General features: G+C 38.3%; 1 protein-coding gene across 1 annotated transcript; it reads right to left on the bottom strand.

The window, feature by feature from the left end:
- Positions 1-1,696: 1,696 nt before the first annotated feature.
- Positions 1,697-17,345, bottom strand: LOC145690310 (uncharacterized). The gene is made up of 2 exons (XM_081765087.1): positions 17,147-17,345; positions 1,697-2,648 (listed from the first exon to the last, which is right to left on the bottom strand). The coding sequence occupies exon 2, from the start codon at positions 2,641-2,643 to the stop codon at positions 1,789-1,791; it is 855 nt and encodes a 284-aa protein (XP_081621213.1). The 5' UTR covers positions 2,644-2,648; positions 17,147-17,345; the 3' UTR covers positions 1,697-1,788.
- Between the last annotated feature and the right edge of the window lie 2,282 nt (positions 17,346-19,627).

Below are 19,627 nucleotides of genomic sequence, written 5' to 3'. Positions count from 1 at the left end.
TAATGTCCTACGAGTCAATTACATATTCCTGTGTTTTGCTAAATAATCTGACGATTAACAAGCTACTGTTTTGAGTGAACAGAAAAGGCTCTTTATTTAGTTAAGCCGGAAGAAGTACCGCTTCAGATGAGTGGCTAGTGTTGTAGTTTTCTAATCTGGCCGCCGAGGTTCGATTCCCGCCTTCGCGTTTTACACTTTTTAAAATGTTTCATTTACAAGGCTGAGCTCCAGTTGGATGCTGCTAAATGAAAGATAATCTCCAGTGGAGCAAATCAGTGACGATTTAGTCCTGAAAATAAAGGCAGGAAAATGAATGGAGGAAACGAGTTACAGAGTTAATTTTGTTAATGGTTCTACATTTTATATTAACAGTTAATTCTGTGCATTTTTAAATTGTTGTTTATTTACACTATATTCTCCTCTTTTCACCATATGTCTCAATGTGTAAATTTGCACAAGTATTAAACAAATCACAAACCCTTAGTTATTTTTGCAACCTTAAGGAGAAATACGCATAGTACGGGTAAGTTCTTCAACTCGTTTAAGTGTTATCGAATTTTGCATTTTTAATATTTACAAATAAATTACAGCATAATAATATTTAGCATTTTCAGAAGTCATTTAACGAATAACGAAATCAGACAAATTCTTCTTTTGAAGTAACATTACGTATCAATCAGTGGCGCCGGAACCTAGGAGCTCGGTCCCTGTTAGACCCCCAAAATTTTCATTGGGGGCTGGGTTCTTTCCCTGAACGATCAATTCATACTTTAATTGATTTGCAGGTAAGACTACTGATAGTAGTCCTAAAACTCAGCACAAGGCTTGTGTTTATTTTTAATCAAATAAACTATACTGCATAATCTATCCGTATATTATTTGATACGCATATATGTATAGTCATTTGAAGTAAGATAATCCCTCATTTGTTTATATAATCCCTCATTTGAGTTAATTATAAGATTATTTAAGTTTCCCGACTGTTATCTTCTCATCGGCGTCTCTGGTGTCCGTATATTTTTTCTGGTACTGTGCTATGTACTGTGAGTACAAGTATGCAAAGACTCCCTTTTGTCATTTCTTCAACCAACGTTTTGCCTCACTCGTGCACAAAATCACTCTTTACGATTTGTTCTTTTCACCAGTGGGGGCAACTTCATGCTGCTGTTCTAGCTACTCTACCAGGCGTAATTAATCTTGTAGCTGGCGTTAGTTGGGTTGCTTAACCAACGGATTTCGTACCTGAAGAATTTCTGTGGCCCGCTGTACATTCATTTGAACAATGCATTCAAATAATAAACATTGTCCTTTACGTTGTCCTTTCTCAGTTTTCACAAGATTCATTCGTCTATCACAAAACTACTATCTACTTTCTGAAATTTTGTTTGCACTTATTGTCTATGCTCTTAAGCATGTAAAGGAAAAAATGTTTTAAAAAAACACAAAATTACTTCCTTCCCGTTCTAACCCACAAAACAGCGTGGATTTCAATATTTCCTTACTATTCTCATAAAATCCGTAATTCAATGTATTGAATATCACCATGACCTTACCCATTGTTACAGAACCGTAACAGGTGACTATGTTTAGGAAGGTATTCTTCTGTATCATGTAATATGCTAGAAGTTTTGTAAGAAAATATTGAATATCATCATCGATAGTATCACATATTTAGAATAAAACAGAAAGAACAGGATTGAATTGAAGGCTGTTTATTAAATTTAACGAACCAGGTATTATCAATTTATAACAAATAATGTGAAATTATATTTTCTTTTGTTCATCTTCTTATACGAGCGTACAATCTCTTAGTTTTTCTCGTTTATCACATAATTTTCTGCTAGGTTTCGCATTCCCATCTTCCTCATCTTCGTCTTCCACATCTGCTTCTCTCTCTGGTTCACACCCAAGACATCTAACAGTTTCTTTCTTCTTCTTGCGTTTTGGTTGGTCCTCAGGCACCACCATTATTGCGTATTCTGTTATTCGGTCAACGATTGATGCGAGAACATCTGGTTGAAGAGTCTGACCCCACGTTTTGGACAAATATTCCTTGGCCAGAGATCTAGGGGAACTTGCGCATCCTCCGCTGAAACCATGCGTTGATACAGTCATGATCAAGGCAGTATCTTTTATCCTTGTGGTGGATTGTCCTGTCATTGTTAGAAACATCAAAGCTCCATTGAAATTAATGTCCTGCACATCCTCAACCACTGCTGCACCGTCTGATTTCATGATATTTCGTACGTCTTCAAAAAACTCAGAGCCTGAATTTGACGAGGCATAATCTGAACCCACAATAGGATCACTACCGCATGAAGGATCCAAATCCATGAGTTTCTTAATAGATTTGCTTATGCATGTAGCTAAAACACGAGCAGTTTGTTTCCCACCAGGCGGACATACAAGTAATATGATTGTGGGTCTAGTTGGAGTGTCGCAGAGCATTGATTGTAGAGCTCCAGCTAACGTGTACCATGTCTTCCAATTCTGGGATGGAAATTGTTTCTTTAAGAGACACATTTCGTTTTTCATATTGTGCTGAAGACTTTGTTGTTGAGTGTCTGTAGCTCTCACAGGGGTCACCAAGAAGATGAGGATAAGAAGAAGAAATGGAGAATGGTTGAAGTATTTGAAAGCCATGATGTCTGCAAAGGAACCAAAATATGTACTAGGTGTAAGAATATGCATTAATATATGGAAATCTGAAAATAAAGTGATATTATCTCCTTACTTATTTTGAGAAAGGGGATCTTTATTACTCGTGCTAGTACTCATAATACTTTACTGATTAAGGGTGTTTGCTTCGGTCACCCCATTAGAAAATACCAAATATCTTAAATCCAAAATTGCCAGACAATGTCTGCAAAATTCAATTAGACAAACTATTAGCTGTCTCCAAACTTAGTCTTATAAGCCAGAGATCTGAGTGCTCAGTGCATGACGTCAAAACTGCCGGGGACCTACATTTCTACTCTACACAATAGGCGTTTAAAACAACAATTATGTTATTAACATTTCATAACATTTTATTACATGCTTGCCTACAAGTTATTTATTGAAATTAAAATTAGTGGTGGTGACTTTAGCAAAGACTCTTTAACAGTTACAGTTAAAAATCAAGATCCGAACGTGAGAGTACATTAATTTGAACAAAGTTTAAAATAACACATTCAAATCATCAAAATTAAGTCCTTGTAGACACATATAATGTACGGAATTTACGAACTTACATTTGAAACATGAAGAAATGTCAAGAAAATATTGTAATCAATCTTAATTTGAATATATGATTCTCAGATTTTTTTCAAGCATTATCTTCAAATGACTATGTAATGTCAGTTTATGAGAAGACACTATTCTGATTTCTCACAAAGTTCCTTCGTTTTAAACCATATTGCCGTCTACTTTATTAAAATTTATTTACATTTATTATCTGTGCTCTTTAGCTTGTAAAGAATAACAAGGAGGTAATTGAAGATTGTATTTTAAAAGGCGAGGTTACCAACCTTCCCAACCTAATCCACAAAATATCGTGCATTTTAATGTCTATTTACTATTTTAATAATAAAATTCATAATTCAAAGTGTTGAACATCAGCTCAAACTTCCACGTTATACTTTTATATGAGAATAATCTGCTAACTGAATCGCCAGACCTAATCTACAATTCTGTTTATAAATTGTCAAAAGCAAACACTAGAAGTTTAGAAAGTACTTACAGAATCATAAGAGATTATTTCGTTTCGGAAGTCATTATTCTCCAAATTTTAATACGAGTAAGTTTTATGTGAAAATACTGAATACACATAATGAAGAAGATAATAGAGAAACAATTTTGTACAGTATAATAAGGTTTACTATTAATATCAGTCTGTCCAAATAGTATGGAGCCTTCGGAAGTCAAAATTCCAAGACATTTATTATAAGTTGAAAATATTATGAAACCATAGATGTAAAAGTTTGTTCGATAACCTCTTGCCATTTTCCCGGCTACACCCTAATCCTGTCGCTTTAGAACTTCTGAGGTTTCAGGTCAGAAATTTATGACATGTGGTTTTCACACTAACTTTTGGAACTTACTTAACACCCCTAGTAACAGCTTCTGGATTAGATCAAAAACGAATAGAGTGATGAGATGAAATACTAGAGAGAGATTAAAAAGAGTTAGGGGTAGATGCGTCTGCCAATAAGACCCCTAGTAACAGAGATGACTTGCAAACCGCTTGCTGAAAACGCATTGGAAGTCGGCATGCTTGCATTAAACTTGATTGGAAGGAGTGCAAGCACGCCGTAAGCTAGATTCCAGTAACGAAGTCACATGTGGGGAACATTGCATTCAGTGTTCCATTCAAGCTTGACGCAGTTTTACTCAGGTGGCAAGTCAATAGCCAATGAACTTCCAGTGATGCTATGACGCTCTGCGAAGGATCTAAAGTATCGCTTGCAAGTACAACAAAGGTCAGATTGTATGAAAGAATGCGTTGAAAGGGCAAGCGTAGAAAGCCGAAAGCCAAGCACGTGAAAATATTCTGAAAGTTTTCTTGCTACTTGGAACCATTTACAAAATTGTGCAGAGAGCGAGACAAATAAACAGGCTGGCGGTGCCAGATCTAGGCAGCACGGTGAATGCATTAAATCTCCCCAGTTAAGTTCTCTTAACTTTTGACAAATCGTTAAAGAAGCATGCAGTCTGATGTTGTCATATATGGCGTGGTATATGTTTGTCAGTTCCGGCCATTTCTTTTGAATTACTAGATGCATTTGAACTAATAGTCGACAGCATAAATTCGAGTCTATTGTTCAACCTGGTGGCAACATTCGTACCAAATGCCCTTCCAGTCCTACCAAACACACACCATAAAGCTCCTGGGCGTCACTGTGGACTTTGCCACAGACAGTGGAACTTCTTCGCACTCCGACCATTATCTTTTCCGCATTGTTGTCGTAGGTTTTCCGCTTTTAATCACTCTTGAGCAACCATTTCAGAAATGATTCGAGTTCTTTATATTTCAGTACAGACTTGCAAATGAAATTTGTTCCAGTAAATGTTATAGAGTGTGATCATGTGATACCTAAACGTCGAGCTTTATTTTGTCGCCAGTTTTCCCCAAACAATTTAGTACTGTTTGGTGATGTGTGTTCAGGTTATTGGTGATGTGATGACTGCTTGCACGCCGGTCTTTTCCCAGAATATCATCTACTGTTGTTCTGATTGGTCACCCACTGGGAGGAGCATCTTGGATATCGAAATTTTCAGAACGAAAGGGATTGAACCAATGTTTGGCTGTTGATATTGGTGACGTTTCTTGCCCATAAACAGGACATTTTTTTAAAGGGCCTGCGCAGCGTTTTGTTTTTATCGAAATAAAAGTGTAAAATATAACGCAGTTTTGCGTAAAGTTGACTTCAAACAGTTCACAAGGCAATAGCTCACGTCTGAGTATGAAAGTTCCACCACTTCTCGTACATCTACTAGCTTCTGTCAAATAATGTTAGACCTGACCCACTGAGACTCATATATTATCAGATTTGGGACACTAAAGCCATCTCGTATGCAAAAGGCTCAATAATTTTCATTCGACCTAGTATAAACCAGATATTAAATTAAATGCTCTCATTTCTTAGATATCTATTTTTGTGAAAAGAGTAGAGAAAATCGGATTTTGAATTTTAACAAGAAAATTTTGATTAAAACTATTTATTATACTAGTGGGAGAAGTAGTTGTTTACGTGTCACCATTTTCTTGAATACACCATGGATATGAACTTTCGGAATTCTGTGAGAATTCCATCAAAAGGTTAACAAGATGTGATATTCTTTCGTATATTTCTAGACATATTAAGAATTTAACGAAATTGTGAACAACGAAGCTATATGCTGTCAAGATTGAGAAAAAAGTTAGCCTATATAAAAAGTCGAAACAAAAGCTAAAATAATAAATTAAGGAACAATAAGATAACGAAAAGAAGTTAATCTCCTGTAACAAAAATAAAATTGTATATGAGTATACTTTTTTACAAATTTAAAACGAAGAAAAACTATTGGTACAATCACAAAAGGATCAATCCGTACAAAGTGATCCAATAAATAATTGGTTGTTTAACCACTTAATTACACAGGGTGTTACAAAAATTTGTCACAATATTTTGGGAATAGATTCCTCACATCAAAATAAGAAAAAAAGTTCATATGGACCTATGTTCGGAAGTGCATAGTTTCGTAGTTACAGGGTGCCGAAAACGTGAGAAAATGAACATCAAAGGTCCATAGTTCCACTACTATAGGACCAATCGTAGTCGGGACAAGACATCACTGAGGAATTAGTATGTGAACTATCCAAATATCCATCTTTCAGAAACTACGGTACTTCCACAATCATTTTTGGAGAGGCTGTTTGTGAGTACTTGATCACTTTCCACTTACCTCTGTAAAAAAATTGGTCTGCAAGTACTGGAGCATTCTTAAACAACACATATCAGTTCTTCAGTGATGTCTTGACCTGACTACCATAGGGCCTCTAGTAGTGGAGATATGAACTTTTAAAGTTCACTTGTTTCACGTTTTCGGCATCTTATAACTAGGAAACTATCCACTTTTGAGCACAGGTCCATATCAAATTCTTTTTTTATTTTGATATGAGGAATTTGTTTTCAAAATAACACCCTATATATATATATATATATGCATAATTACCATATGTTTGACAGCACAAGATTGGTTTTTAAAAATTATAAATCCCAGCCGTTTGAGAATGGCAACTAGCAAAGGGATTTATGTTCACGTTCACTTTCACAAACGTTAAACGCTTATATTTCTTTGCAACATTTGTACATGCAGATTTTTTTTACATATAAGTAGTGATGATTTCAGACTTTCCCCGGAGGAACTCTGAATGCGTAGGGAGTGAAATTAGTACTGTGAAAATACTGCTAATTCATGTTGGCCACGATCGGAGATATGGCGAGGGGAATTATCACTGTATGCAATCAAAAAGAATTCAGTATTTCAAAACACATACAGCTAGTTCACTTCAAGAATAGAAGACAAATCTTTCGGTCTACACCGATCAAACAGAAGATAGTGGGCCATCTATCCACTTGCCTTACTAATATAACTCTTCCAATGGGATTTTAAAATTAATTAGTACCGAAACTTTAGTATATCCCCACCGAGAATCAAAGATGTTATGGGTTCATGTTTAAATGAACTCTTGAGACTATGACTGCAGTAGAAATAAGTCTTAGCTCCAGAGGCTGCAAGTTCCCAGAAAGAATATCTGCAACAAACCCTGTCAGTAGCTACCAGAATGCGAGGCTGATAAAACTGTATTAAGTTGGTTCGATAGAGATGAATGCGCAAATGAATAAGCAATACAAATACAGTCTACTTGGACTGAATCAGACTACAATATAATCATAACACAAAAATACGATCAGCATCTAACTGCGGTGGAAAATTATACAAAAAATAAATGTAGGGTTTAGATATATGAGTATGTAATGGGTGATGCCGATATTAAGTGAAAATCAAAGCTTAAATCCAGAAATCGGGCTGTACCAACAAACGAGAGACGAGTGGTACAAAGATACAATAAGGCAAGTTTGTTGGCGGCAACTGTCTACCATTGAGTTTTCTAGACCAAAAACAGAAAGCCTGTCTTGTTCGACCAGCCGTCTAAACTATTTATTGTCAATTGAGGACTTTCATACAATAAAGGCGTAAGCGAGTTTACGCCCTTTTTGCATCAAACGCATTTGTGGCTTTTGCCATGCTTGTTTAGCCTCCTGGTAACATTTCAACTCAATATCGGAATAAAATACTGCATATTACATTGTTTTATGTAAGAAAAATACTACTTAAATTTTTGACATCGTTTTTCTCCAACTGTATGTTTCAGACTTACGCTCTTATTGCATCAAACTCCTCAATTACTCTCGAGTGACGGCGTAAAAGTAACTACATTCAGAAAAGTAACTATATCGTTGGCATAGAGCATAGATAAGAGATCATAGAGATAATGTTGTTATAGACAATAAACAGTATGACATTGAATACGCTGCCTTGAGGAACGCAGTTTTCCTGAAGAAATCGTTCTTGAGAGACTAGAATCCAAACACATTCTTAGAAGCATTCGTCAACAAAGTTTGCCATTTGATCATAAAGATCCGAGTCATAAAATTGTTTTAATTTTTCGTAACGTCAAGTTGTCATAAGCCTTCTTTAAATAAAAAAAATGAGGGTCGTTTAACTCGAAGTGGCAACATAGTTGTGAAAATGGAATGTAGTGAATCACTCACCTCAAGAAACTTACAGTCCTTCAATGTAGTCTCCGCCAGCCTGTTGAACCCTCCGCCAGATGTCTGGTAACCGTTCAATAACAGGTAAAGCCCCACTTTGTGAGAAGGTGTTGACAGTGCCCCCTGAGGCACGTCTCTGAAACGTTTGCCCCTGAGCGGTTCTTTCATTTTTGGGAAAAGATCAAAATGACTGGTGCTCATATCTGGGGAGTATGGCGGGTGCTTCAGTATCTCCCAACTCCATCGTCGTAACAGAGTCTGTACTGAATTGGCTGCATGATATCTGACATTGTCGTGTAAGAAAATTGGTCCAGACTGCAGGAGATGTGGACGTTTCCGCCGCAATGCTGATCCCAAATGGTGATTGAAGTATGAAGCATAGTATGCAACCTTGACGGTAACGCCCGGTGGAACTTGATGTGACAGGATAATGCCTTCGTAGTCGTACGACATTATAATCACCACTTTCACGTTTGCTGGCTCTCGCCTAAGCTTTTTCGGTCGTGGAGATTCTGAGTGGCGCCATTCACTCGACTGACGTTTCAATAAAAGCTCGTACGATCTTCCCCACGTTTCGTCACTTGCAATAATGCGGTGCAAGAAGTCATCACCTTCTTCATTGTAACGTTGAAGGTGTAGGCGCGCACACTCCCACCTATGCCACTTATTGAACCTCGGTCAGAACATGGGGTACTCATCTGGCTGCAATTTTCCAGATGCTAAGATCTTGTGTTAGCATGTGGAACACTGATCCTGAAGAAATGTTCAGCTTCTGCGCCAATTTACTAAAAGTCCAGCGCCGATCACCGGCAAGCAGTGTCCGTAGTATTGCAAGATGAATTTCGTCCGTAGCTGTTCGCATATGGCCTCCACCGTGAATTTTGTCTGTTGACTGTCGTCCAGCCTGAAGTGCTGCAACCCATCTCGCCACTGTCCGATACGGTAGAGCAGCTTCACCACAGGCCTCTACTAATCCTCTGTGAATCGTCCTAGCATTTCTCCCTCGTTCCACCTGGAATTTCATAAACACAGGCTATTCTGCACGCGTGAATATTGCGTTTGGGCGGTATTTAACACAACAATCATTTTAAAATGTCTATTTGCCACACACACCGTATGGCAGTGTTGCCAGTTCGAGGTAAGTGACCCTCGTATATATAGCAGCAGAATGTTCGCGATGGAAGCATACGTCGTGGATATGGCTTTCGAGATTTAGAAGATTGTCTTCAGTAGACTTCAAGGGGGAAAATTCACATTAAAAGTTACTCAATAGAGAGACTAATTCCGAATAGGACAGTAAGCACCTGTTTACCATGCGCTCGAAGAACTTCCAGACGCAACTTGTGAGAGCAATAAGTCTGTAGCGAACCTTGAGGTAGTGATAACTAGTCTTAACAAAATCCAGGAGCATAGGTAGACTGAAGGATCTGAAAGAAAGTCACCTCGCTTTCTAAGTCTGAATCAAGCTACGTTAACTATGTTTGTTCCCCAGTTCCAATTTAACCTTCAAATCAGTTGCTACCAAAAGAGTCTAATGTAAAATTCCTCTGCGACTAATATTTAGTACATAGTGATATCATCCCGAATTTAACTTAAATAATTATAATGTATCGTACATTTATAGGTATTTGAACTTTTCAAATCGTCTTTCAAAACATTGTCAAGAAGTGCAATGTAATTAGAATGTCCTACAGTCTTTTAAATTGTCTCATCATGCCATCCATTTTCCCACCAAAAGGGGACCGGAGTGGCTCAATGGTAAAGCGTTCATCTCTGGTGCGTGGGGTCCTTCCTTCGATCCCAGTTCATATCAGAAGTCCAAATGAATCAGTCATCAAACCAAGAAGAAGACCACTCATAGAAAATGCTTCATCAACCTGGGCCCTATAAGGAAGAAAAACTCACAATAGAAGTCTTCAACGTCAATGAAGACCAAACGGAAACTGCCAAAACAGACGGAAGAGATGAATCTGAACGCAAGAAACAAGATGACGACTTCCAACTGGTCCAGAGAAGAGGAGAAAAGAAGAAAAGCACACAAGACAAACCATCATGTTCAGATGGTGCATTTAATCTCACTCAAAAGGAAACCAAACTCGCAGAGAAAGAAACCAATCGCACACAGGTGAAAATTTAACACACACACAGGTGGAAATCAAACACATTTGGGTGAAAACTAAACTCACACAGGGGGAAAAAAGCTCCGACTCTTCTCAGGATCAAAACAAACATACAGATGCCAGCAGTCAGAAACTATCAACCAATCACGAAGCCAGGAAAGAAGCACCAAAGAACCGAGAGCGAGAAGCAGACAGAACAAACTTACAGCTACCAATTAATCAAAAGTGAGTAACATAGCACCAAAGAACCAATCAGCAAGATCCAGCTAGAAGTAACCGAAGAAGAAACAGCCTATGTTCACATGCGTAATAAAAGGAACCCCCACAAAAAAGAAACTTAAGGACCTTGAACTACAAATACAGAACATACAATTCAGCACATTAATCAGAATTAAATCAGAGAAAGGCCCTACACTGCTTGTGAGCTATCTCCAACCAACCCAGAAGATGTGAACAAACTAATCACATACGGCTTAAGAACAGGATCTAGAATATACAAAGTAAAGCAATCAGGAAGCCAGCCGCGTCCCTGGCTCTGCTTGAACTATTATGCTTACGGCCATCTGAAGCATCAGTGCACCAGCGAGAGGGTATGGCATAGATGTGGGAACAGCATGTCAATACCTGTAACCTCCCAATAAATAGAGGTTTCTGTCCAATTTGCAAACAAAAGAGTCACACAACTGGAAGCTGTGAATGTCCAGAAAGAGCAAAAACTACTCAAGTTCCAAAACCGAGGCTAGTCTTTGAAAATAATTTCAGAAGTTCAGGCTGATTTCAGAGAAAGAACCCCAGCACAAAAACTCAAAGTCATAACAGAAAAACAGGAAGAAATCGGCAGCCAACCAACCACTGAAACAATAGAGGAAGCCATAGACTAAGCCACATAGAGAATAATCTCATAGGTAACATCCATACTAACCATAAGAACTCCTTCTGAAGACAGATCTAAACTCACAGAAGCAACAGCCATAGTCACAAAGAAGATTTTCCTACTATCAATAAACACAATGACAACGACAATGGTCAGCTGTACGTCACAAAACCACGGACAGTCAATAGGAAGAACCAAAGGAGGGGAAGCAGCGCAGAACCCAAACAGTCGGAAGCTAACAAGTAAAGGTTCTCTCCCAAGAATCGGGAATCTGGAAACTGTGCATATATTTAGATAGAGGAGGGCCACGAAGGAATACTGGTGAAATATGCCGGGCCGACAGCAAAGGATAAATTCAATATGGCTCCCCGAAGATCATGCCAATCGACTTTTCCAAGCAACCTCTCATCCACTTCCCATGGGCAGATTGACTTAATGTTTTCAGATTGATATATGTATTTATTGGTTTGAAATTTCGCGGACGTTGACGTATTGAACTCAATATGGCTTATTAAAATGTCAATGTGTCAACGACTCATGTCTGGAAAACGAATTGTACTATGGAAGTACAGTACCACTAAACGTGTACGAAAAGCTTTAAACGGTTTAAAATATTGCAATCGTAAAGTCAATATGGCCGCCCAAATTCCTAAACCAAACAGCTCGTACTGCAAAGGCGAAATTTGGTGTAAAAGGTGCATTACCATGTGCAAGTTATAAACACATGACAAAATATTCACAATGTCCCCACCTTGAAGCAAATTGTAGCGAAATATGAATTGAAAATAAGAGAAAAACACGTTAAAATTGGTAGTGCAAATAATTTAGATTTAGGCAAAAATTAAATTCGGATGGTCCTCTGTATAATGTGCACTACGGGAGTATGAGGTATAAGATTTACTTGCACCTGACGATTGGGAGTGTTTGCAAGGGCGATTTTGTTATACAGAGGTTGTTCAGTCTACATTTAGCCAATTTCGACTTACCTAAGTATTTAGAAGAGCCCATGGCGCCAGGTCCGTAAGTGCTCGATGTGTTTCCCTTGGTTTCTAACAATAGCTACACAGCGTAATTTCCACTGTAATAGGCTTCTCTGAAGAACTGGGAGGGGAATCTTGTCCCATTCCCTTTGCACAGCTTTCCAAAGTCCTTCCACAGTTGTCACACGCCGTTTTCCCAAATCCCGCTTCAGCAGTCCAAATCCACAATAATCCATAGGACTTGCATCTGGAGATTTAACAGGTACCTTATTGAAAGGTATCACCTGTATATCACTTGCCTCCTCCATCTCCCTGTAGAATGCGAGAGACGATCGTGAGGTATGTGATGAGGCTTGTCCATGTGAATGCGCACCAGATTGGCGTCATTTCCGTTCATTATTGGAATCTCATGCTCGTAGATCGGCTGCATGATCTGCTCCTGAAAATACTGCAAATTTATTTTGCAGTTCTTCGCCACCCTACGAATCTTCAGTTTACCTCGGTAACAGTAGCCAGCAATGACCATGGACCATTTTGGGAAGGATTCTTTACAGACACGGAACCACCTTCTGTAGTTCTTAGCGCCTTTCTTTCGGTACATGATGGCTCTCGGTTTCCCGCAGTCGGAAAAGCAAATCCATGCTTCATCGAGCGTTACGACGTACATCCACCTTTGTTTTGCCAGATGCCGTTCGTACAGCTTCCGGGCGTTACATTGTCATTCCTTTTGGTGGGCATCCGTGAGAAGATGGCCGCGAGTTTTCATGACTTTTTCCAGCTTGAGTTGATGGTGTAGCGCCCGACTTACAGTCCCCAAAGACACGTCAAGACGATTAGCCATACACCTTTGTGTTGGCGGGTTTTCTTGCACTGCCATTTTGCGAAGTTTCCTCTGCACAGTGGAGGTGGCCTTGGTGCATTCCCGCTTCCTAGGCAACGTCGTTGGTGATCCAAATGGTGGAGCTTCGTTGCCCTTGTACTTTTTAATAACATTTTTTATTCCACTTAAACTGATGTTGCAACCATTCTTCTTGCACTGTTCTCTAATGACAGAAACACTAAAGTGGGCGTCAGAAAGAGCCGCAACATAGCCTTCCCAAACCCGGCTTAGTTTGGCGGCATTTTGGTCACAGAGCGGAAACCCACACACTTGGAAACAAATTTAACACCATACTCACAACAATGGTCCTGTTTTGTGCGTTATTGTCGTCCGCGTGGAAAAACAACTCCGTTCCCAGGAAGCCACTGCACAACACTGCAGGACGCCACGAGCCAGGTCGGGTGAGTCCATTCTGCCAAACGTAGTCTGAACGTAGGCTGAACAACCTCTGTATATGATATGGTTTGCAAACTTTAAGACGCGTATTCTAGGACGTTTGTGGGTAGTGCGTTCTAGACCTTCCCAAATGAACAGTATATGTTTGCGTGTAACACTTGAAACAGATGACACAGGCACTAGCAACATTTTCAACTTACTCGCATTTCACCTGCAAAATCTGTTCCAGTGAATTGTAGGTGATTTTCATGCGAAACCACCTGAACTGTTTACAGTGCATATTTTATATGCATATTTCGCGGCTATATTTGATACACTCTGTAGAAATTGTGATCCATTTGTATTATTTTCCTCACCTACTAGTGGTAATGGATCTTTACAACAACTTTCGTTTTTGTAGTACGAGTTGTTTGGTTTAGGATTTTGGGCGACCATATTGGTTTTTAGATGGCGATATTTCGAACCGTTTAATGCTTTTCGTACACGTCTAGTGATAATGTACTTCCGTAGTACAGTTCGTTTTCCAGACACGAGTAGTTGGCACATTGACATTTTGATCGGCCATATTGGGTTCAATACGTCAACGTCCGCGAAATTTCAAACCAATAAATGTGTAGTGTTCATAGTGTTCATACATATATCAATCTGCAAAACCTTAAGTCAATCTGCCCATGGGAAGTGGATGAGAGGTTGCTTGAAAAAGTCGATTGGCGCGACCTTCGGGCGGCCATATTGGATTTATCCTTTGCTGTCGGCCCGGCATATTTCACCAGTATTACTTCGTGGCCCTCCTCTATCTAAATATATACGCAGTTTCCGGATTCCCGATTCTTGGGAGAGAACCTTTACTTGTAAGAAGGGGAGATGAGCAGCTGAGACCACTGCACATGGATGACGACCAGGCGAGGCCAAGGAACATCCCAACCAATTTGCATGGTTAAAAACTAACAGATTTTCCACTAACAATACCCTCCCCCAATACACACTACATAGATTTGCATTATAATAATAGCAGATTAAGTAACTTTTTTGTAAAATAACAAATAACTTATTAATTTATTATTACAGACATGTTTACATGGATTTTTTCCATCCCTTTAAGTGTTTATATTGAAAGGTAAATAGTCTATTGCATGCAGCATGAACGAATAACGGTTTTGCCTGGATTCCAGTTTTTTTTTTTTTTTTTTTTTGTCCCGCTATCAAACTCAAAATAAATCTGAGTTGTTGCGCTTTCCTACATCTGATTTACCTTTGTTTCTGTTTATCTTACAAATTAGAATAGATCCGCGTGTGAATGTCTCCGTATAGATAGAAACCGCGACACACACACTTCCCCCTGACAGATAGTTTAGTGTACTAAGTGCATGTGAAGAGCGGCATGTAGATAGATGATTAGGGATGGAAAATGAACCGGTTGTTTTGAAAACGCCCCCGACAGGTTCCTATCTTTAGCATAGGTTCTTGGTGCCTGAACTGGTTCAAAAGCGGGTCAGAACCGGTTCTTTTCCATCCCTGTAGATGGTTGATGCCTTACTCTCTGAAATATTATCCTTATTTATAACTTTTACCTTATTTATATACTGGTCCTTATTTATAACTTTTCTGTTTCTGTTTCTGCAAGCTTTCATTCTTTTCCGTCAGACAGCGCACAGCACCACTGCGTAAGGTCTCAACATTTCTGTGCCCATTCTCAATAAAATTAGTCGTAACAGTTCCTCACCTCCCGCAGCTCTAAAGGAAGTGATAATGTTAAAGCAATGAGGCTGAAAGTCCGCAACCAAAGTCCAGCCATCGATATCTTGCCAAGTTTCTTCTAATTCATGAGCATTCATAACCATAATTCTATTTAGTCCCAACTTCTAAATACGGTTCAGTTTGACTATGGCATTAAAAAAGTAAGTATTTAAACAAATGTGTCAATTGATATTATTGTGGTAACTTCACTTCGTTTTGGATAACAGATGAACATGCAACCGTGTGAATTATATTGACATCCGCGACTGGTCAAACGTAGGGTTTACTGCGGCGTATGCAAGCACCTACTGCTTGAGTTCTGAAAATGCTGCAAGATTTATGACTAATTCTTGTAGTTTGTAGTGACAGCGTCATATGTAAATTGGTCTTACAGCTAGAGTGAAGAATTTTACTGAAAGTAAACTTTTTACATACTGTATAGTTAAAGCTCCTTTAAACCCAACTAACACCTTAGGAAGAGATCCTTAGTAAAGGACAGAAAGGTCTGAGTTGCACGGAAGTGAGAATTCTTACGTTCTGATTAGTGAGGACTTTTCTGAACATTTACAACTTTTTTACCTGTGCTCTATGAAATGTCATATTGCATACTAGAAAGATGAATTGTAGCGAAACTTTCTGGTTCGGTTCTGATAGCCCCCGCCGCTCCAAACCTATGTACTAAGTAAGTGAATGAAAGCAAACCTAACCTACCTATTCATAACTCATTATTGTTATGTTGAAAACCTAGCGGGGCTTAACGGAATAAATACCAAAATTTCATTTGAGCTCCCTAGTGGCTAAGCGATTAGTGTACGCTCCTTTGGTGTGGGAGACCCGAGTTCGATTCCTGACGACAGCTCATGTAGCTCGGATTCCACGTTAATCAGTATGGTCCGCGTCTCATATAGCCTCGCTACTGAAAGAGACACTAAAACTGAAGATAAATCAAACCAAACTTTCATTTGTTAATCATTGTTTTTGGGTTATGTTCCAAAGTTTGTCATCCGTTTCTAGCACAATTTTGAAAATTTACTGGGAAGAAATGGATCATTTGCTCGTTTATGTGCTTGATAATATGTAAGGAGAGCAGAAACTGTTTTTTAAGCGTTTGTAAACATGAAACTATTTGGCAAGCGCAAGGAACTACTTAGCGCAAAGTTACCGCATCGTTGGATTGTGGGAAAGTAACGTGTATTTCTATTCTGAACATGGCTGCAGGTGTACGGAGACGCTCCATTTGGTGTTCTTACGCAGAAACGAGAAATTACACTTCACTAATTTTAACAAAATTGGTTCAAAACTTTCCTATCCCGACCTAACCCGACCCTATCTTACTCTATTATATCTTTTAAAGCTGTCCTAAAAATTATGATTTTTAAATTTTCGTAGCTGTTATTATACTTTTTTGCCGAAAACTAGCGGGCGATCAACTTCGGAATAAAATGCCTTGTTTTCTATTGCACAACTATTCTACATCTGATGTTTACGAAAATTTCATTTCGGACCATGGGCACCTAGTAGCGGGGAAATTTGCCCTTCCTGGATGTTTTGAAACGATTTCGATTTTTTCGAAAGATATGTAAACACTATTACATTTGCTTACTCATCCACTATAGTATCTAAATTATGCCTATTTAGGTAAATTAATTTAATAGATGATCGCTTATTACACACTTTATGTGCTTAGAATATTCCATCTTTACATACATACTCTATGTGTAATTAACATATGCTTAATTTAATCATTTTTCCTTGGTTTACATGCTGATTATTATAAAAATTCTTTACCAGTACTGTAGTTACATAGATATCAAATGCTGACTTAAATATAAAGAAGTAATAGAAACTTATTATATTACCTGCTTTAATTTATGTTGACAGTAAAATATGTAACAGCCCTCATATTATTTTATAGTTGATAAATATTATTAACTGATTTTGCATGTTTGAGAATGTATTATATGACTACATGATTATTACAAATTTTTTCAGAGTTGGAGGTGCAATTTAGACCTGGTATTAATAAACAGCCATATTTAGTTATGATTTCTTAGTTACGAAATACATTATTGAAAACAACAAAAGAAAAGCAATATTTGTTGCCAGATCAACAGAGCAATTTGTTTTATCTAGATTTATTTGATTTCTTGTAAAAAATTATAATGGTAACAAAATTACTAACCGTTTATTATGCAAAGGAATATTACACGAAAATTCAACTCACACCAAAATTTCTCATTCAAATAATATACGTCAATCATTATCAAAAGTTTCTTGTAGATTATACATAGGAAATTTGACCACAACTGTAGAAATACAAGGTTACTTTTAAATGCTGAATAGATATATGTATATGTTCCCTGGATTCAAATAGTTACATGTTGAAATAATGTCTTTCTGAGTTTATTTTGAAAATAATATAATACTACTAACCAAAAAAAAGTCGAGTAATACGATTTCGTGTAGAATTTTTGAAACAGAGGGAATGGCGTACAATAATCTCTGGAATGAATGTGCTCTAGGCGAGTTATTCTCAACCTATTCAAGCTTAGCGCCCGCTTGAATGAATGCGATTGTCCTGAGGGTCTCCTCCATCTTAATCCAATCCATCCATGCACAATCCACTCACTTGAGTGGCTCTTATATTACTTTTACGGGTGCTTAATTTGAAAAGTATTTTCAAAGATTAAGATTTAAAAAAAAAAAAAAATAAGGATTTCAGCTTATTTGAAGAGAGATTGTGTGTAGGCGAGAGGTGAGGAAAGGAAGGGATGAAATCTGACGTCACAGTACGTGTAGCTCCATCTTCTCTGCTGGGCTTCCTGCTATCCTCCTGTTGTTCGTCCGACGTTCTGTATGTCGATAACCGAATTACAGACTGTTCGGTTCGTTTTCTAATTTACTCCGGGTGTTCCCTATTGACTGCCGTGTACTCCCGGACCGACTCTGTTGACAGTCTTTTGACAACTCCGCGACTGAGTCCAAAGATGACTCCGAAGACCGTCTCTCGACAGATTCTGGAGACTAGACTCCGAGTGACTCCCCGTTTCCGGGTTGAAGAGAGTATTTAAAGACACAGATCTGCTGGTATTCCTGCTGACTCTAGGCACGTGTAGATGTGATGTTTTCGTCTCAACAGGTGCTCATGACGTCAGAGATGGACAGATAGTTGGGAAAGGAGCTCTCTCAGTTTTATTACATAAAATACACATTGACATAATACATTATATAACACAAACAAACACTTCCACGATTTAGCTACGAAAACACAAAATTACGGAAGAAAAACATTGACTAAATTCTCAGACATAAATGAATTTCATTAACTAAGACTTCCGAATGACTAGAGTTCTTCGACACTAGTCATAAGAAATAGTTTTATGTAATTAGGGAGGAAAAAAAAAAGAAATAGTCTCATAACACCGATGATAAGTCTTAAAGAAAATCATGTTTCTTATACAAACAATAAATGATTTTGTGGGAGTTCAACGTAAACCAATAAATAATAAATATTAGTCTCTTCACATTACTAAGTCACTGCTCAGACAAGGAGTTGGATAATAATAATAATAATAATAATAATAATAATAATAATAATAATAATAATAATAATAATAATAATAACACTATTCAACAACTTTTAATTTTTTCTGTAGAAGTCATCGAGATGGATGGTCTTAAATAATTCCAACCCACTAAGTCTAAAAATTAAGTTACATTTTTCCCATCAAGTGTCATGTTTTATCTACAAGGTGCCCCAAAACTGTAGTTACAAAAAATGTAATCTTTAAGTTTTACGTCCCACCTTTATGCCGGCTAGGCTAAAGTAGACGGTGATAAAGAGGAATGAAATGGAGGAATTAAGAGAGTGGAAGGAAATGGGAGAACCCCGAGAAGACCCACGTACACGCTGTTTGTCCACCACAAAGTTCACTTGGCGCGAGATGGATCGAACCAAGGATTCCATGAACCAGAGGTGAACGCTCTACTTCTGAGTAGGGATGGCCACAAAGTTCCGGTTCCGCGAGGAACCGGTTCTTGGAGATCCAGTTTTCAGAATTGGTTCCGGAACCGGTTCCAGACCTGGAGCTGAAAACCGGGTTCCAGAACCGGATCTCAGGAACCGGTTCCAGACCTGGATCCGAAAGCCCCAAAAGCTCGTAAAGGAGGCACAAAGTTCACCTCCAAACACTGCAAACAAGACCAAGCGCTTTTGCCCAACCAGCCCAGACCCGCTTGTGCCCCCCAGAAAAAAAATTTGGTCCACCAGTGGGTGTTTAGCTAAATGAGTTTGCTTGTTTAGCCAATGAGTTTGCCAGTTACCCAGTTTGTTTAGCCAA

The sequence above is a fragment of the Thermobia domestica genome, chromosome 7 (assembly GCF_964235325.1).
Source record: "Thermobia domestica chromosome 7, izTheDome1.hap1.1, whole genome shotgun sequence".
NCBI classification, from domain to species: domain Eukaryota; kingdom Metazoa; phylum Arthropoda; class Insecta; order Zygentoma; family Lepismatidae; genus Thermobia; species Thermobia domestica.
Note: the sequence above shows the minus strand (reverse complement) of the source record. Positions and strands in the feature narration are given on the sequence as shown.